At 36.9% G+C, this 22,005-nt stretch overlaps 1 protein-coding gene across 1 annotated transcript; it reads right to left on the minus strand.

The window, feature by feature from the left end:
- Positions 1-8: 8 nt before the first annotated feature.
- Positions 9-20,408, minus strand: LOC6644157 (collagen alpha-1(IV) chain). Its single transcript, XM_002067148.4, has 10 exons — positions 20,322-20,408; positions 19,906-20,095; positions 6,161-6,343; positions 6,053-6,097; positions 4,239-5,995; positions 3,330-4,180; positions 1,361-3,269; positions 1,175-1,289; positions 884-1,107; positions 9-806 (listed from the first exon to the last, which is right to left on the minus strand). Exons 2-10 carry the CDS (start codon positions 19,993-19,995, stop codon positions 299-301), a joined length of 5,682 nt encoding a protein of 1,893 aa, XP_002067184.1. The 5' UTR covers positions 19,996-20,095; positions 20,322-20,408; the 3' UTR covers positions 9-298.
- Between the last annotated feature and the right edge of the window lie 1,597 nt (positions 20,409-22,005).

Below are 22,005 nucleotides of genomic sequence, written 5' to 3' on the forward strand. Positions count from 1 at the left end.
AAAGGCAGTGGATTTTTACATTATTTTTATTATAAAATTGTTTTTGGTAGTTATCGCATCTTGCTATTTGGCACATTAGATTTTTTTTTATATTTATTTTTTTGTTGTGTGGGATTTTTGGTTTTTCAATGCAATTGAATTACATTTGCGTTTTGCTGAAACCTCTTGAGGCTGTCAACATCGAGAAGTATGAAAGAAGAATAGCATTCAGATGATAGGCAAATAAACTTAAGACAAAAGATAACTGCTACTTAGTATGTAATCTGCTTGCAATCTGTGATTGGGTGACGGGAACTCGCTATGGAGCGAATGTATCTTCGCGCGGGCGTCGACGATAAGCTCGCTGATCTCCGTAGCGCGCGTACTGGTTGTAGGTGTTCCTGTTGTCATTGGGTCGTCGTATATTGTTTCTATTGATGTTATAGTAGTTTGCTGGAGCCGACGACTGAGACACGGATGGCAATTCAGCCTGATAACCATTTGAACCTACCGATCCTGACCCGAAGCCAGATCTAGATGAGGAAACTCCACCTCCTACTCCTCCTCCTACTCCACCTGCTGATCCCACATTGGTTCTATAGGAGGATCCAGAATTAAAACCAGTCTGATAACCATTTGATCCTACCGATCCGGATCCAGAACCGGATCTACCGGATGAGGATCCCGTGTTGTAACCAGATGAACTCGAGTAACGTGGATCCGATCGTGACGATGAGGATGCGGAGAATGACGAGGATGAATACGTTCCAGATGTGGATGTACGACGGGTAAGAAAACTATCTCCACGTCGTCGACAAACGGTACATCTATATTAATTATTTAAACGAGAAAAATGATATTACTTTCATTTCAAGCTATGTTCCTTCAGAGCATATCGACTTACCTGCTAATCTTGCTAGTGTGATCGGCCTTAAGCGTCTGCTGGCGTGGCTGAACAAATTGATCTTGCTCCTCAATGACGGCCAACCAGAAGGAGGCCAGTGCGTCATAGTAATTACAACGTCCGTGGCCATGGCACTCGATAACAGGATTTGCACGGAACTGTTCCAAACAAGATCCTGGAGATACTAGATTTTGACCAATACCTCCTGTGTTATCCATGGTTGTCTATTTGGCAAAAGTCAATTAATTGTCATTCGAGTCTGCAATAATAATTTGTTTTTATTTCACTTACCATATAGTAACTGTAGCCATTCCACATTTCTTCCCAGCCTCCAGGACATTCTGGTAGGGACATGGATTGCGAGTGCAAGGCAATAATTCTAGTCGATGTTTCACAAACAACGCAACTAAAATATTGTTTTTGATAAAGTTATTTGCAGTCCGTGGATAATCAAATACAATTATTTTGTACACTTACCGAGAGATATATTTCATAAGATCTCTGGATTGAATGGGTGTCATTGTCATGGGCATGGGCTCGTCTGTAGACAGCCAAAGACTGTCATCATTATTCTGGGCATAGTTGCACACATTGTTGACATCGCAGAACATGTAAGGCATCGTTGTAAAGCGCAAAAGGCAGGAACCAGATTGACCCAAATCCTGACCCACGGATCGACTACTGGCCACATTACCGGATAGTGAATAACCCTCCCACAGTAAGTTTGTATTAGCCGGACATTCAGGAACTCGTACTGATTGTGAGTGCCGAGTGAAAATAAATCCACGACTTTTTGGTGGTGGTGGGGGTGGTGCTGGATCACCAGGCAGACCAGGACGACCTTGTAGACCCGTACGACCAGTTAGACCAATTTCACCAATATCACCACGTTGACCGGTTGGTCCATCAGGACCTATTAAACCGATCTCTCCCTGATCTCCCTGATAACCTGTTATGCCAACCAGTCCCACGGAACCCGCGAATCCGGGCAAGCCAGCGTCACCTCGTTCACCCTTAAATCCATCTAATCCAGGTTCGCCGCGGTCTCCAGGTTGGGCATAATTGTATGAATATGTTACTCCAGCTTCTCCCTTCTCGCCATCGAGTCCATCTATTCCATCAATACCGCTCCAGCCAGCATCGCCGCTAGGACCACGAGGACCTCGTGGACCAACCCTTCCATAGCGTCCTGGTCGTCCTTGTTCGCCCTGCTCACCCTTGGCCCCATCAAGGCCAGGCGCTCCTTGGTATCCAATATCACCAGCATCACCTTGTGCTCCATAAATCGCAAATCCAGGCTCTCCCTGCTCACCTTGCCATCCTTCATCACCACGTTCACCCTTGATTCCAGGTTGTCCATGTATACCGGGACGACCCGGAGCTCCGGGGTAACCTACTTCACCCTGCGGACCAGGAGGACCCTCTAGGCTTGGACCCACATGTCCAATTTCACCGTTTAATCCGTACTCGCCCTGCTCTCCAGGTGCTCCTTTCTGACCATAGCGACCTGGACGTCCGGGCAGGCCGTCATAGCCGATATCACCTTCATCGCCCTTTTCTGCAGCTAATCTCAAACCCGGAGGTCCTCTAAGACCCCTATTACCAGGCAATCCCTTAACACCGGGAGCACCATCAAAACCAGCTTGTCCACCAAATCCAATATCACCTATCTCACCCTGGAAACCTCTGGCGCCAGGGAATCCAACTAAGCCGCGCTCACCCTTTTGACCTTTCAAGCCAACTTCTCCGCGAGCTCCAGGAGCACCTTTTATTCTTATGAATCCTGCCGTGATTTGAGCCGGTCCTCGTTCTCCTTCATCTCCACGTTCTCCATCAATTCCGCGTTCGCCAGACACACCTTGTGGACCCTGGTCACCGATCTCGCCTTTAAGGCCATTATAGCCATCATCGCCTGTCTCGCCCTGCAAACCTATCTCTCCGGGTGGACCGATGGGGCCAGTCTCTCCTTTTAGGCCGGGAGCTCCGTTACGACCGCGATAGCCAGGCAATCCAGTATCGCCTACATCACCCGTTTCACCAGAGGGACCAGGCAATCCAGCATTGCCGGGAGTTCCTTTAAGTCCATCTCTTCCAATTATTCCATTAAAGCCGGGCACACCGGCTTCGCCTTTTCTACCTGGACTACCGTTTACGGCTTGCAAAGAGTCACCATCAAGACCACGAGATCCCTTATATCCAGCAGCTCCCTTGGGACCAGGAGCTCCAGCCCATCCAGGCTCTCCAGCCTCGCCTTTAATGCCACTATATGAGGCAACACCCTTAATACCACGTCTTCCAGGAAGACCGCGGTCACCCTGTTCTCCTTTTCTGCCGGGAATGCCATTAACGCCAGGATATCCAAAAGCTCCAACATCTCCAGTTATACCTGGTTGAATAGATAAAGGTAAGCTACAATTTTATAATCGAAGACTTGATAAAACTTTACCTTTAAGTCCCATTTCGCCATTTTCTCCGCGGGGGCCTATGTCTCCAGGACGTCCATCGAAACCAATGTCGCCACGATCTCCTTGCTCACCAGGTATGCCATAAAGTCCAGAAATACCAGCAACACCAGGTACTCCAGATTGTCCTGGATCACCAATGGGGCCCCGACGTCCAGAAAAGCCGATACTACCCTTGGCACCATTCTGGCCCTTTTCACCGTAAAATCCAATTTCTCCCTTCTGTCCTTTGATGCCATGAGGAGCTGCACGACCATTAACACCGGGTGCACCAGCTTGTCCAGGTGGACCCATTAGGTAATCACCGATCTGACCCTTGTTACCGGGTAGTCCTTGTAGTCCATAATTACCGTCGTCTCCCTTCTCACCTCTGATACCTTTAGGTCCGTCCCGTCCGGCGGGTCCAGGGAAACCAATTCGACCTTCACTTCCAATAATGCCCTTTTGGCCAGGTATTCCTGGTTCTCCGCGTTCGCCCGGCAGTATGTATTGTCCTGGTTCACCACGTTGTCCTTTGTATCCAACACCACCGTCTAGACCAGGTTCACCGTCAAGACCTGGCAAGCCAGGAGCTCCATGCAACCCAAAATCTCCAATTATGCCCGGATAGCCCTTTGCACCTTGCGGGCCAGGAATAATCTCTCCTTGAGGTCCCACATCACCATTTTCACCCTGTAATCCTGGCTCACCGCTTTCGCCCTTGGGTCCTCGGAAACCTGGTTCACCAGGATATCCGAAATCTCCGGGATCGCCTCTGTTGTCAAAAATCAAGCCAGGCGTGGGCTCACCCTTGTCGCCCTTGAATCCTTTATGGCCAGTGTCTCCACGCGCACCCCTAAGAATTACGAAATATTGATTAGATGGAATATTTTGAAAAATATGTCTGTTCTTACTTTCGTCCGTTGTAACCATGTTCGCCAGTAAGATAAAATTTGGGCACCTGTGGTGGAAGGCCAGGCTTTCCTTCGCGACCATTGCGGCCAGGAGCTCCGTCACGACCGGGACGTCCAGCATCTCCATAGTCTCCACGAAGGCCGATTTCTCCTCTTTGTCCGGGAGCTCCATAAAATCCATCTAAGCCGCTATCACCTTGCAGACCCGCTTCTCCACGTGCTCCAATATCTCCCTTGTCGCCAATTTCTGGTTCTCTTCTACTACCAATCGACTCACGAATTCCAGGAAGACCGGATCTACCCGGACGACCAGCTTCTCCGGGGATACCAGCTGTTCCGCGCATGCCCTTAAAACCAGGCAATCCGGGCTTTCCGCGTTCTCCTTTAAAGCCCCGAGGACCGGTAATACCGACCAAGCCACGAGGTCCATGTTGCCCAGGATAGCCAGCGTCGCCAATAATACCCTTTAAGCCTCGGGGACCAGCATGACAAATGCCGCAGTCATCGCCGCGTATACCTTTGGAGCCAGGATATCCCCTTAAGCCATGGAGTCCATCATCGCCGGGGCGTCCACGGGTGCCAGGAGGACCCTGGAATCCTTGTGGCCCCACAATGTTGAATCCCTCTCCAGGGAGACCCTTGTCTCCAGGTATTCCGACCTCACCACGTTCGCCGCGATAGCCATCTGTTCCAGGTAAACCATTGGCTCCAGGTTGACCCTTGGGTCCATAAACAGTTCTGCCATGGTCTCCTGTTGCGCCAAAGCGACCAGGAGGCCCAGCCTCGCCTGTTGGTCCTTGGGGGCCAGGTGGACCCATTAGACCATAATCACCCTCTTCGCCCCTATCGCTTCGGCCCGGTGGGCCACGAATGCCGCTTAAACCTTGCTCACCAGGAGGACCAGCCTCGCCGGAAGGTCCTCTGCGTCCAGGTTTACCAGGTACTCCGTTTAGACCCGGGGGTCCCAATGGACCGATTTCACCCTGAGGTCCTGTGGGTCCGGGTAGCGATTTGTCCAAGCTCGGATCGTAGACTCCCTGTGGACCGGGTGGCCCCTGAACACCTGGCATGCCGTCAAAACCATCTTCACCGATTTCTCCAGGTCTACCATCCTCTCCGTCGTCGCCGTTATAGCCAGGAGCTCCTTTAACACCCTTATCGCCAGCTACACCAGGATCTCCTGGCTTACCGGGTTTGCCTCGTTCACCAGGCGCTCCAATATCACCTCTAGATCCCGGCAAGCCATCACGACCAAATTGTCCAGGTTCTCCGAAAACTCCCCTTAGACCGGGTTCTCCAACCTGGCCCTGAGAACCTTTATAACCTTTTAACGACTCATCATATGTCAATGCACCGGCTTCGCCTTCTCCTGGTTCACCCTTGGCGCCAGGTCGACCCGCTAAAGCCGGGGAGTACTCGGGTACTCCCATTTCTCCTTTGTAACCTTGTTCACCTTGTTGTCCTTTCTCGCCACCAAAGCCTGCATAGCCCGTGTCTCCTTTGTGACCCCGTGGCCCACTAAAACCGATCTGTCCACCCTCTCCATCAGGTCCCCTCACACCGCGGCTTCCCTTCGTACCCTTGGAGTTGATGCCACCCTCACCGGCATCACCAACTGGACCTGGCAGACCGGGTTTTCCCATTGGTCCTCGTCTACCATTTTCTCCAGATGTTCCAGCATTTCCACCAACACCAGGACGACCATCGCATCCATCGAGACCACGTGGTCCTGGAGTACCATGTATGCCAGGCGTACCCTTAAAACGATCAAAAATATTAATTTGATGTTCTATCATTCAATTTAATATGCTTACTCGTGCACCAGGGGCTCCCTGTTCTCCAAATGGTCCTATGTCACCCTGTAATAAATATTACTTATTAACTTTATATTCAAACGAAAAAACTTGGCCAACAAATCTTACGCGGTGACCTTTCTCGCCTGTTTCACCATATTCTCCGGCATCTCCCTTTTCGCCGACATAACCGTAAGGACCGGGGGGTCCCAACTCCCCAGGAGGTCCCTCACGACCAGTAACACCTGGTGGACCAATAGCGCCAATTCTTCCCTTCAGGCCCTTGCAATCGCATACTGTACTATTGCATTCCTAAAAATCAAATATAAATTATTAGTATTCAAATAATTCCGATTTACTTGATATTCCATGCATTCGCCAAAATTCTCAAATACTTAAACACTCTTACTTGCTACATGGTATACCAAAGTCGACCACAACAGCTTACGTAAATACTTTCTTCATTAGACATAACAATAACAATTACTTGATTGCACTCCTTCTACCAAATCTAATTCGAAAAGCTGCAAAACTCAACATAAAAATTCTATTTTAATTGCACCATTTCACTGGGCTATGTGAGATAATCTTCTGCATTTTGTATGTAGAACTTGTGTGTGTTTTTGCCACATTTTTCATTCTTCATATTTCTCGTACATATTTGTTTAGCTCCAGTTATGTTATGTTAGGCTATCAAGCGAATGCATTGAACACGCTCATTGAAGCGATTACTACTTCTCATACTGCTGAGAGGAACACAAACTATAAAATGGAGTCATTAGGCAACACAGAAAAATTATAAACTTATGATTGTGAAATACAAATTGCAAAAGAACATTTCTTTGAAGGCAATTTTTATGTAGTTTAGGAGCAATACAATTCTATTAGTCTTCTCTTAATAAAATGCGTCAATAAAGAATTCAAAAACCAAAATTCGAAATGAACATTGGGTCACTTCAACGGTTTTAATTTTTGCGCTACGATTTTTTCCGATGTCATCAGTATGGAAGGGGCTTGACTCCAGTAGTTAATTGTGAGGTGCCGGTACTTTTTACCGATTTTCAAAAGCAATATAAAATTCGTATACTTTTAAACTGCATTTTGATCAAAAAAAAAGTTCACGCTAATAATCAGGTTATATTTTCAAGCAAAGTGAGAATAAAAGCCAATGTACTGCAAAGAATTCGAATAAACCTTAATTTAATGGAGCTCCAATTTTGTCAATTTTTGGAGTATTTTAAAAATGTCTGTCTTTATTTTCAAGTTAGAATAATGCTATTAAATTTGGATTAAAATCTTAATGACGTAATTTTCTTGCCAATTTTTTGCAAAAACTTTTAAACAAAATACAAAATAATAATTAACTCTTAGAACAAATATAGTGTTCATATAAAAGTGAAATCAATAATAAAAGTAATTTAAGTCTAATACATTTTGGTAGACAAAGTAAATTTCAGCTTTGCAAAGTTAGTTAGAATTTTGGTAATTTACGAAAGTAAGAATGAACTTAATTAAAAAATTAATATCATCAGATATATGTACATAAATCAGATGTTTCAAACTCCAGTAGAATTTTCTAAGAAACAATTTTTTTTGTTAGAATTTATTAAAATAATTTGTAATTCTTGTAAATTTAATAGAAATGCAAAACTTTTTTATGAGTTTTTAATGTTGGGGAAATAAAAATTTAAGTAAATGAGCATTGGAAAAGGTTCTTTCTTCCTGATCCTTTATTTTCCGATCCTATCCCTAAACCAGAATATATGTAGCTTGCTCGTATACCTACATACTTTGTTAACATTTTCGACATAAATCTCTCTCTTCATAAAAATTCCAAATATTAACCATTAATAGAATTGACATAAGTCTGCGTTTAGTTGAAAATAAAAGATATATGAAAATTATAGTTGCCTTCATTAAAAATGACTTTGAGCGCTTTTCGGGACTAGCTGATTGTTCGGCTGTTCTCATTTATATTTTCAATTCTACATAAATTCAAAAATAAAATTTTTTTTGGACAAAAAGCTGCACATATGTTGCACGCATGTTTCAAAAAACAAAAAAAAAAAAAAAATCAAACTGAAAAATTGTGTTAAATTATTTGCTAACCGGAAAAATAGTGTCAACACACACACACACATGTATATAAGTGTTTGGCATGCAAAAATATTGAATTTTACAAATATGCAAAAATTGTTTATAAAACAAATAATCATTATAGATGTAAAGCTTAGCAAGAGTTCAAAGCCCCATATCATACATAGGTGTGCCTGGCCCACAAATCGGGGACTTCCGAGAATAAAACTTTTGGAGATCAAAACATCTGGTTACAAAATAAGCACATGACGTGTTAAATCAGAGAAAAAATCCAAAAATGAGAACGTTAAGCATAAACAAATCGAAAAACACACAAAAAATAATAAAAAAACAAAAAAAAAGAAAGAGAAAAGTGAAAAAAAACTTTGGTTCTGTGTGGTAAACCAAAAAATCTTGCCTGGTCGGCGGTCAGTTCAAATACATAGAAGAAAACAAAAAATGGGGAGAAAACAGAATGAACAAAAATAAAATTGTTCAACAATGCATTTGGCAGGTGTATGACTCTTCTATAACACAATTGCACTCAATTTCTGGAAATCTGTGAATGACGCTGGCATCTAAGAAAATGCAAATACATATGCATACATACATATGTATATATGTATGTACATCGGCAGTTCTATATGCATCTAAATGTGTACAAACACACAAATATAAAGATTGAATCCGATCATGTTATGTGTCTTGCGTTTATCAAGTCCCATTTAACAGTCTATTGATATTAATGCTGATTAAAAATTCTTAAAAAGTCAATTTATTATTGTTCATATTATGATTCATTTTAAGAATAAATCTTTCTCTTATATGTGCTCTTTTGTTCTCTATCACAGAAAAAAAAAATGATGATTTTATACTGAATCCTTTTGTGTCCTTATATAATTATTTCATCATACATATTTCTCTATTGAAAAAGGGCTCACGTTCTTTCAAAAAGGTTGTAAAATTTTTTTTAGTTTTTTACTGATAATTTAAAAAATGCTGAACATTTTCTAAAACCTTTAACCTTAAGATTCTGTAACTTTGCCAAATTCTACTCCAATTTTTTAAACTGATTTCTCATTTTAAGGCTTTTAAATTATACTTTGAATTTTAAATATAAGTTAAGCTAATTATCAAGGTTTATTTTCAAGCAAGCCAAAAATAAGAGGCTATAATTTTTAAAGTATTTATAAACTCCATGTCTTTATTTTCAAATCAGAACAATGTCTTTTACCTTAAATCTCGATAAACTAAATCAAGATTTTTTCCAAAAACCGGATTAATTAACTAAATTTTTAAAATCTCTATTTCATTTTAAAATATGCAAAATTGCAATTTAATTGAGGTATAACTTTATGAAATCGTTTAGAATTTGTAGGCTGTAAAATTTATAGGCTGGAAAAAATAGTAAGATTAACCAAACATTTATGACTAAAAATTTTAAAAAAAACCATAATCTAAGCGAATCCTTTTTGTCCAAGTGTTATTCAATTATATTAATTTTGGTCAGAAGTGTGCAACGCATAGAAGGAAGCATCTCCGACCATATAAAGTACATATATATATTCTTGATCAGCATGACGAGACGAGTTCATATAGCCATGTCCGTCCGTCTGGATCAACGCAAAGTCCTCCTAGACCGTTAGAGCTACAGAGTTGAAATTTTGCATGTAGGCTTGTATTTACTGCAGGGGTTGTATATCTCGGATTCAGACGCATCGGCCATACAAATGGCAAAGTCACGAACTGTGACTTTTTTCAATAACTTTGCTATTTTCTGAGCCTTTGTCGTATTGGTTAGTATTGGTTAATTCATTACACCTATAAGATTCTCTGCTTAATTTGACCAAGATCGGGTGACTATATCGTATAGCTCCCATGGGAACGATCGGTCGAAAACAGCGACTTTTGTCTTCGTTATTTTTAACGGATTGCTTTCAAACTAAACATTTGTTAGTTTAATATATCTGTTAATGACTATGCCAAATTTAATAAAGATCGGTTAACTATATCATATAGCTCCCATAGGAACGATCGGTGGAAAACAGTGACTTTGATCAATATTTTCGTTATTTCCTATGGTAAGATTGTAGGCCGTTCTTTCGCAAACATTAGCCTATTTAGATAAAACGTTTTTCCACTTTGATGGCTATAGGTAAGAAAAAAATTACCAAAAAAGTTGCAAGGGTATACAAACTTTGACGCGGTCGAAGTTAGCCCCGGCCCTCTGGTTTTTTGATAAATAATTGCAGACAATAAGTTTAGTTCAATAAGTTTAGTTCAACTCACTTATTTTCACTTTCACTGCTGTAAATCCTCTATTTTAGTTAACGAACTGTTAAAAAAGAAAAATGTACATGTAAAGAACTCAAAATTTAGAATTATTTAAACTACATACATACATATGTATTACATACTATGTACATATGTATGAAATTTTGCGCTTAGTAACCAAAATTTGGTTAAATAATTTCGATAGCCATTCAAGTCTTTTGTTTCACGCATTCTTTCAATGGAAAAATAAAATCCCACCTTTTGGATTTCTTTCTTCAATCAATTCCACCATCTGAAATCCAAGTTGTTCTTTCGCGTGTATCAACATAAAATATTATTGCAATTGTTATGGGGACACGTTGAGAAAAAAATATGAAAACACTGCAGTTTCCCTGAACTTGACACTTTTTTTTTTCCATACACTTGTCTGTATGTTTTCTTCTTTTTTTTTTTGGATAATGGACAACGTTTGTATATACATATGTATGTATGTATGTAGATACCACTAAGTGGCGTCGCTTGTGAGAACAAAAACCAAAAAAATATAAATAAAAGGGAAAAGTAATCCAGACACAACAGAGAGACACTAAATGTTTTTGATTGCTACCATCACAACATTGTTGCATATATATGTACATACATATATATTAATATATGTATAAGCATGTGTGTATGTGCATACATACATATATAAAACCAATTTTGTCGACGTCAGCAAGGAGACAGTGACATGGACAACATTTCCAATGGGAATGTTGCGAAAAAAAAGTCATAATGTTACCTACATTTGATTATTTGCATAATTGCATACTCTTGACTTTTATTGTATTGCTTTTATTTTTCCCAAATTCAGTGGATTTAAGTGGGTATTTAGGCCTAGATTTCTTGAATGAAGCTCCAAAAATATATCAGTAAATATATTTAATTTTAAGAATACTGCAAAAAGTTTTAGGAATAATAGTTGGAGTTTTGTAACAACTGCTTTAGCATCAAAAAAAAAAAACGATAAAGTTCGATTCTTGAAGAATTTTCGAATGGCATTAAGTACGATAATTCAAACCCAACAACTGGACTCAAAATCTTTTTAAAAAAATCGTTAATTAATTAATTAAAAACTTTAAGGTATTGGTAGTTTTTGCCATGGAGAGAGAATACTTTTATTTCTGCCAAGTTTCAACTCAATTGGATGATTAAAACCAAAAACTTCAAATTCTATTAAATTACTTTTTCATTCCGTATCAAAATCAATAATTTGTCAAACAATTCGAATCGTTGCTTTTAAATACTTAATGTAGAATATATATATAAATGATCGGAAAAATTGCGACAAAAACTTTGACTTTGGAAGTTTTTAAAACTAAAATATCCCGCTAAAGTTTGATGAAAATGTTATAGACAGATAAACACACATCTGATAATATTATTATGATATTGTTAAAGCCTGCAATTATATACATACCTTGATTCCGTATTATTAGCGTCCTAACTAACTTAAAAACCCTTTGATAGCCGCCAATGTTCTTACAGCTGTTTTTTGCCAGCCTAAAGTTGCATGACAGATCCATTTGTGTGTACTATATGCATATATATGTATATATATATAGATGTTCTCATATACAATGTGTGTCAGTGGCGCACTTAAGCGCATTTACACATGTTAATGTCAATTGTCCGAAGCGCAGATTTTAGTTGCAGTTCGCCGATATGCCATTTCATTCAGAGTGCAGTGCAGTTACGGAATTCTGGATCATACTCATAGTTTAAGGTCAAAGTGGAGGCCTGCACATACTAGATTTGAGGCGACAATTGATGCACACACAAGCACACACCCACCCACGCTAATTACTGGACATGGATACATTGAGATCACAGAGACAAAAGACACAGACTTTGAGTGGATCTAAATCTAAATGTGGACTGCACGTTTTTGTATAAGCCACAAGTCCATTGGCCTAAGTATCCTATTGCAATCCTTCACTTGGAATTCACAACTTGAAGAGATTCCATTGAAATATGTAAACGATACCTAAGAAAAAGTGTTCATACATATGTATGTATATAAAGTGTCGATGGCAATTATTTGTATATAGGTATGTATATATGTATTAAAATAAAATACCAAGAACAGCAAAAACCAAATAAAAAAAAAAACCGTAACAAAATCTGTAGAAATAAAATTTTTAAATGTTTTAGATCGAGCATGAGGAGCAGATAGAGAGTCTTCTGATAATCTCTATGCCTCACAAAGATGGATGACTGTCGACTGTCGAGCTCTGCCCGGATGTGGCACAAAAAGAAAAAAATACATATATACACATATATAAATATAGTACGTATATATATATATATAAATCAAGACTGATAAGACAAAATGTGAGCAGTTTTTTAGCTTTAAAATGCTGGCATTTTAATTAAAACATTTCAATTTGGCATAAAATTATGCATATATATAAATGTTTTTTGTGTAATAATGCTGATTCGCATTCCAAGTTTGGACAAAGGGGTTATCTGTTTTGGGCACAGGAAGTCGCAGTGTGTGTTCTCCCTCTCTTCATCTCTTTCTAAGGGAAGATCGGTTGAAGGTCCTGCTCCATAGTTGACCCAATTCGGTAAATAGAAATGCAACTAAACACGCGCCATCAATCATCTTTTGATGAGTGCCAAGAATTGAATCTAACATGAATCAAGTGGAAAGAACAACACATCAAATCGTTTGCAATATGCAATATTATAAACAAATCAAGACTTTTTTTTGGTTAAACGACTAGTTAAATATCCTCTAAGTGCGAAATTTATATTCAGATTTCACTAAGCAGGTTATAAAGAGAAAACTTCATTAGTTGTGCTATATTAAAAGAGTTTAAATACTTTATAAGAACATATTTCTAACTAGAGGTAATTACTTTGACATACATCGTCATAAAAAAGCTTTGAAATATTGGCTTAACTAATTTAAATTTTGTATATTAATCAAACCTTTCGTATTAAATAGTTCGAGGTCAGTCACAGGCACAAAAGTGTTGTTATCAGCAGACTTTGCAAAAGACTTTTAAAAATATCCTTTTTACATTTTATTAAAAACACCATTTAGTTTACATGACTATTACAAGTTATAAAAGTTTCTAGGGTATTTATAGTGATAAATCTGTAAATGGAGCAACATATGACTAACGTGTGATTGACATGAAAAAGTATGAACATACAAAACGTATAACACATAAATGTATGCACATACAAATACATAGAGAATATATAGAGAATATAAAGCATAATATATGTGCGATTGCACATCTGGACTCATAGTCGGTCGATGCCTGACGCTCTGGGCATCATCAGTTTTCTTATTGTTGCAATGTGTGGCGATCTTGCAGCATGACATCATTTTGTTAGTTGACATCATAAAACAAACAAAAGTCGTCAAAAAGAAATCTGCACTTGCATACATTCAAATGAATGGGAACACCCACGCCCTCCATACAAAATGCTGCTTAAAATTTAAAGGCACTTTAATGCATTCTTTTTTTTTTTGCGTGTATGTGTCTGTGTTTGTGAGCATTATTTCGCATTTAATGTTAAGGCATCAACTTCAACAGCATCAGTCTTATAATTGTTTAGACACCCGCCTGACAGATGATAACTAATTGCCCAAGCAGTCAAATTAGTATATATTGATATTGATGGACAGCAACTGTCAAACTAATCAGTCGATTATGCAAAGTAATTACTCTATATAGACACCTGGAAATGGCAACCTGTATGGGCTAACCTAGTGCCAAGAAACATAATTTGGTGTATCATATAAAATAAAAATTGGTTAACTACATTTTAAGCAAAGTCTTAACTGGGTCTAAGAAACAAAGCTGTTAGGATCAACAATTTTTTCTTTTGAGATCCTGTAATATAATTCTTAATTCCAAATCTAACATATTTACATAGATATAGTAAAACTATTCAATATATTGAGAAATGATCAGGACAAATCCATAGATATCCTTTCTTTCTAAGAGGTTTTAAGCATATTTAGCCATAACTTAAAACTTTTTAATCAATATTTTAGGTTGTATAAGGAAAAGTTTGTTTCTATCCAACGTTGTAATTTCACAGATTATTGAAACCAAAATTGCTTAGTTTTTCATTGTTTTCTAATACCCACACGATTTTGACCTTTGATACAAAATTTTGTCACTCAATTAGTTAGCTTCTTAGGATTTATCTATCTGCATGAAATTCATCTCACAATGACATATAATCACTAATCTTATATTAAAGACAGACTACACATTAGATCGATAAATTTGCATATTTGTACGATGCCTTTAAGGACCTTTTAATGAGGTGGCTATTCTTTCGTACGGCGAATTATAAAATACATTTACAAGATACATACATTTACATAAATAATTAATTTTAAGTAGCACACAAAAATACCAAACTGATTTTGAAAGTTTAAAGTTTTTTTTAGGAATCATGGTATAAACAAAGTAATACCTTGTGATATATATTTATGTATCTCCTTTGATTTTTTGCTTCCCTAACATTAAGTAAAAGCGGCAAGGTCTTTGTTTTTTTTTATTTAAATTTATCAAAACCTTTTGTTTATGTTTGTTCGAGGTCAAACAAAAAATTGATAAATTTCAAGAAGGTTCCTAAATACAGAAAGAATTTAGATTTATCTGAAACTGTGCTAAAAATATTATTTTATATTATTATCATCACTGCTTCTAAACCACATTTCATAAATGTTTATTGCTCCACCCAATATTAAATTAAATACTTTATTCAAAATACTATTTAATGTACGAAATAATAAACATTAAGAAATGATAATAGAATTAATACATAGGTTGAATGCTCCAAAAGAAAAAACTTCTTAAAAAATTGATGCAACCAGAAAGAAAAAAATAAAATTTAAACATAAAATCTTATAGTTTTCACATTCAATTTGTAAGGAAATTATTTATTTTATATTCAAAAAGATTTTTCAAAAACAGCGTTTATATAAAAGAAATAAGGAAGAATAGAAGAAATCAAAATCAATCCAGCCATTTAGCCTGTTAACATAGTTAACTATTATATTGAGTGCACGTTCTGCCAATAATCAATCAATATAAAGAAAAAAAAAAGGAAACTAACTATGCTTAATGTTGAATGGCTGACAAATGTCGCGCTACAATTTAAGCCAATTTATTTTTAGGAGTGACGTTATATTTAACGTTTGTCGCTTGAAATGAAATCACAACCAAGTACAGATTCATATATAAGATGGACCGTATACATATGCAAGTATGTATAACTATATATATAATATTTATACATACATATGTATTCATGAAGCCTAATGAATTCCAATTTCAAAGTAGAACTGATAACTACAAAATGAAAAAAAGGAAAAAAAAAGAGAACAACGAGTCTCTATGATGACTGATAACCCAATTTCTTGATTTCAAAATAAATCAAATGCTTTAATTTACAAAAATTCATACATACATATGTATATTGCATTTACCGACTTGGATTGACCGTAAGATCCGAGTCTTTTGTATTACATAGTATAACATGTTGTTCATATCTTATATAGAGACAGAGAGAGAGAGAGAAAACACTTCGCATAATTTCCGCATTCAGTTGCAGATAAATAAATAATTGAGTCAAATTGAAATGCAACTCGCCAAACAATTCTCAACTCAAATGGCACGCAAATAAACTTCAACTGAATAAGATGAAATCCCCGGAGCTGGGGGAGGTCTCCATACGGTCTGCTATGGTCAGTGATTTATTTATGTATATATGTATGCATATCTCTGCTTAAAGGGTCAGGCGACTAGGACCCGTCCAAACCGACGGACCGTCTGACCAACCGACCGACCACATAAACAAGACTCCTATAACTGCAAAATGAACTGGAACTGAGACCCAAAGGAAGAGGGGAAAGAAATTGAACAGCACCCAGGCATACCATACGATAGATCGGCAGTAGCAACAACAAACTTTCAATTCCAATTTGAAATGATGCAGAACGTCAAAGAGACTACCGCACAGTCTTCGATCCAATGCTCTGCCGCTCCAGGCCACTTTACCGATCACTTGAGCTGCTAATTGTTGGGCGGGCAAGAAATACTAATACCCAGACAAACATCAAATTTCCATATAAAAATGCTTTCATTACATTTGCATACTCATTGACCACAGAAGCATATTAGGTTGGCTGTTGGAAAGAATAATTGGATATATGTCTTTATAGTTTATGTCTTATAGATCTGAAAATGAAAGTTAAACAGTTTGTACTTCTAAAACTAAAGAAGAAAAGGATATTTTAAATTTCCAGAGGCAAACATATGTAGTTAACAAAATTAAAAACAACCATCTAAAGGAATCAAATATTATATAGTTTTTATTGTCATAAGCGTGAATCTAGCCAAAATGCAATAAAGCATATAAAAATAATCTGCCTTTCCTGCTTCAATATGAATAATAAAGGGTATCCTTCTGTCTTTACTCTAAACTAAACTAAGACACTTTTTTATAGACTGAATAATGCAGACACACACACATATGCGTACTTGCAATGCTACTGCATCCCATCAAAAGGCTGAGAAAGAGAGAGCGATTGAAAGGGGTGCGAGGAAGGTTGGAAGAGGGAGAGAGACAGAGGGCAAGCCCGACCGTTGTTGATAAACACCATTTATCAAAAATTCATTCATAGAAAGACTCAGAGACAGAGAGACAGTTGCAGTAGCAGCAGAGCAGAGCAGAGCATAGCACAGAATCTATTTTCATTGTGTGCGCGTGCGAGTGTAACTGTGTGTATGAGTGTTTCTCACACTTGTTGCCCTCTCGCTCTCTCTCTTTTATTGTGAATTTCTCTTAAAAGTGTGTGTATGGAAACTCTCTCTCTCTCTTTGTATGCATGAACGGAAAGGGAAATTGCAGAAACTGCTTGCAAAATGAAATCTATAGTCCTTGTTTACATTTTGAGCAGCATTGACAGCAATAGCGATCAATTGTTCTAAAAATGTAACCAAAAAATTATTTCTTGTATGTACTTTGACTCTAAATTTTAATGATTAAAAATGTTTTGACCATAAAATTGCATATACTTTATGATGGTTCTGCTTGCCAAATCTAATTTATGAAAAAAAAGCTTTTGAAAGACATTTTGTTTAGCGGAAAAAACTCAAATTCTCTTGAGAACTTTCAAAATGTTTAATAATTTACTTGGGATTATTCATTTCTTTAAGGTATATATCTTGAAAGATTAAGAATGTACATATTTGTACAAAAAAAAATTTAATTTAAGTCATAGTTTTCCATGCAAACATTGATCATCAGCATGTTATTATTTTTATAATTTAAGGATTAAATATTTACCTATCCAACTACTGACTTCTCAGAAATATGTCTAGTTTCGAAAGAAATTATACATTGGCTTATTTGATTACAAAAACTGACAGTTTGTTGTCTAAATATTTTAGTATTGTGAAGTATTTATAATACTTAATAGAATCTACTTTCCAATTGTCAACTAGTTTAAGCGATAAAGGAGTGTAAAGGCTAAAGTCCTAGCTCTTAAGTTCAATTAAACTAGAAAGCTAAAGAGATGTATATAAAACCATTACAAGTTGATATAACCAACTTGGTTTTAAAATATTATTAAATCTTAATGATATTTTTATACAAAATTTTCGAATTTTGCAGACGAGACTTTAAGTTCACAAAAGTCAACACAATGATGACTATTATTGAAACTTTTTTCTCCTAGTTAAGTTATCATTTAAATAATTATGTCAAAGTGATGATACTCAATATTTGCCAGAGCATTTCAAACATACGGTAGCTGTTAAACAAGTTTCTGCTATTACTTTTTAACCTTTTCTTGCGGTTATGTGGGCTCACAAAGCCCACAAGTCTTTGACGCTCTCACTGGCGGCACACGGGACAGACGAAGAAGTAAGATATTTTCCAATCCCCATGGCATTGACCACGTAACCGAGTGCGAAAGAATAAGTTCCTCGACTCGAATTTCATTTTGCAGTTTGTCAAACGAGCTGCACAATTATGATGCCAAACACGTGAGTCTTAAATGTGAGGAGAGGATTACAAAAGGCAATAAATTGTGAAAGAAATGTGCTGTATAGTATGGCTAAAAAAGTGCAAAAAGACAAAAAAAAAAATAAAAATTTGTACTCATTATGATGAGGTGCTGGCGTCTGACAAAAGTCATATTGATAGCCTTTTGATTCCTACGAGTTAGATTCTAGTTGTCGCCATATTATTCTCTAATGTATGTACAAATACATAGTTCTATTTTCAGTTTTTTTTTGTGATTCCATAATTTTAAATTCTTTACAATCAGAACGTCAATGCTATCAAGGGCGTTGAGTGTCGCCAACATAGCAATAAAGCTAATTAAAATAAAATGTTGATTAGTTAAATCTACAGACGCAATATTGATAACGCAAAACGGAAAAAAGGAAGCTCTCGTAGCATGTGCTGCGCGCTCCATTTAGAGAACATTACGAAACACAAAAACCAAGATCACTTTGCCAAACCCAATCTTTTTTATTTTTGTGTTCTTTTTTGTTTTGCGATTTGCCATTAATTTATCAATTTCATAAAGGAAACAGTTTAATCTACATTTAATTAGCTTAGCAACTTATTATCAAATATATAGAAAACTGACTGCCGTATTTAACTGTTGATTAGGTCAAGCAGTTTGAAAAATGACAAAATGTATTGCCTAGTTTACGGAGTCATTCATCTTATGAATGAAAACTTTTATTATTTTTGCAGATAATAAATAGTATGAATATATGTATAAAAGAGAATAAACAGAATAATCCTATATCATCTTTAACTTTTATTTATAGTATTATTATTAATCCTCACATCTGGAATAGATCTTTGAACACATGTTATTTCTAACCGGAAATATTCAATGACAATTAGAATTTGATTTCGAAACAAAAATTAATCTTCAAAAGGTTATCACAATTCTTTTTGCTTTTTAGCTAACCTTTAACATTTAAATTTAGATTGAGCTTCCAAAATAAACCCATCTTGAGTTGAATGACATAATATTATACAGACATATATGTTGTATATTTGATTGAAATCTTTTAAAAAGCCCTGGCAACAAGTCATCCAAACTGAACTTCAGTTGGTTTATCTAACATTAGTCGCAACTGCAAATGCCGGAAATGCAATATATGTAAAATATAAATTGTTGTAATATTGAAATGATTAAGGCACAGTGCAATGCTGACCTAATTTGCATTTTCTTAAAGATTAAAACCAACTTCGGACAACAGAACAAAATGAGTAAGTGCCTGGCAGGTTTGAGAAGCACTGTTTAATTATAAAGGGATTGTATGGAACGATTTATGGTAACAATACCAAACTGTTTTGAACGTGCAAATTGAAGTATGAAATATTTCATACGTTAGTTAATTAAGTGTTCAAATTTTTGCTTTAGAATATTGATTTCGGGGAATTCATTTCGAATTTTCTAAATAGTTTTGACTTACCTTTGCGGCATGAGCAATTGATATAAAGCTGGCAATTACACAAACTGCTCCCAGCACACCCGAGAGATTCAATAAATCTCTGGGCAACATCTCTGATCGGTCCTGTCGAGGTCCTAAGCACAAACTTTAACAGTCACTCTCTCTCTCTCACACTCTCTCAAATTCTCTACAAGTTTCTACACACACGAAACTGCGAACAGAATAAACATAATTTTAAAGGATTTAAAATTTTTTTTATCACTTTAATTTTGTATAAAATATTATATTATATGAATTTTAAAATGGATATCAAGTCACAGTTTTTTTTTCTCTATATTTTTAAAAATTTTTTTTGGTTGTACTTTTGTTCGAATAATAGGCTAAATGAATTTTTGTAAAATGCATATGGATTTTAAAAAAGGGGAAGATAAACTAACTGTTTCGCCACTTGATTTTTTCTGTGTTTAGTGCCTGCGATCGTCGGACACAGTACGCACTCCCCACATGTGGAGATCGTCAAGCGTTCGAAATGTTACTAAACACGAGCCCCACAAAAAGAAATTTGAATTCGTTTTGGCGCTCATCACAGGCCGTTCGGCTGCTGGTCCCCGTCGGCTCGGCTCACTCACACAAGCGTAGAGTCTATGCTTTGTTTGTATTAGTACGCTTTGGAGGGGCTATGAGTCTTGGGGTTCTAGAAATTAGCACTTTGTTGCCTTGATTTGAGGAAACGCTACTACTCTAGTGCGCAACATAAATTTTTTTTTATATACTTATATATTTTCGATTTCCCATCACAACAAGCTTCCAGTTGATTTCTTCTTGTTTTTGTCGCGTTTCGTGATTAGGTTAAGGCTTTTTTTTTGATTTCAACTAGCTGGTATGTGTCTGTATGTGCCAGAAGATTATCAGCTGCGTATTTCCTGTTAGAACAAAAATCTCTAATTTGAGTCCAAGCATCAACTCCGGGTCTTGTTAATTCAATGGTACGCACAATTATAGACATTACGAAATTCCCAACTAAACCCAATTTGTTGAGATTTCAATTCATAGTTCTTGTTTTGGGGCCACACATTTTGAAATGTACTATGATTAAAATAATCAAGGCTTTTTTGTTTTTGTTTTTTGGAGGAATGAAGCAAGAAATATGTTATAGATTTTGTATTATATTCTGGTCCATGACCTGTTAGCCTCAATAGATTGATGTGAGGGAAAACGGAAGCCAATTATGCGGAAAGACTTCATAGCTTAATCCTAGCTACCAATACTCAGAGACTATTTTAAATGAAAATTTGAAAATGCAAACTAATATCTTAATTAAACTAAGCAGAAAAGAAACAACAACTAAGTAAAATTTAAATTGAGAGACAAAAATTTACTTTTATTTTATCAAGCAAATATTGTATAAATTTATGTAAAGATTTAAATAAAGAAATCATTAAAATTGTGTGATTTTAAGTTCGAAAACAGTTTTTTTTTTCAATTTACAAATCGTTTTTAAATTGGAAAAATAATTTATTGTCTCAAATGGGTTTTGAACACCATTATTACTTCTTTTGGCATAACTTTGACAAATTTTTGAATGGCCTAAGCATTTAGAAATTTTTCGAAGGGAAGTAAGTCCATATATCGCTCTTACTAGTAGTAACAACAACAACAGGAATTAGTTTTTCAGACTTATCACCACTAAGTTTCTCATATTCTTAAGGCAAAGCAACTATGACTTTGTTTAGTGGCTTGGATTAGTGTTGCTACATACATGGTTACATACATTTATAATTATACATAGTTCTCGCCCATCCGTTCCATATGTCGCCGTCGCCTTCCACCCTCTATCTTGATACGCGGACACACGTATACGACCACATCGAATACTTGCCTCACACAGTCGACACAGACACTGTATATGAGACATATAGCCGATGTTAGGTTCGGGTTACTTTTGATCATCTCATCGTCGGCTCTCGTATGGTTGGGACATTTTGGCTTTTGGATCGCTGAAAAAATTATACTATAATTAGTCGTGTTCCGTCTTCTCGAGTAAGTAGTAGGCTGAGATTGGCTGCTCTTTGGGACTTTGGCTTCTTTTGCCTGAGTGTCTGGTGTGCCTTCAGTCTTGTG

This window comes from Drosophila willistoni, assembly GCF_018902025.1.
Source record: "Drosophila willistoni isolate 14030-0811.24 chromosome 2R unlocalized genomic scaffold, UCI_dwil_1.1 Seg167, whole genome shotgun sequence".
Lineage (NCBI taxonomy): Eukaryota > Metazoa > Arthropoda > Insecta > Diptera > Drosophilidae > Drosophila > Drosophila willistoni.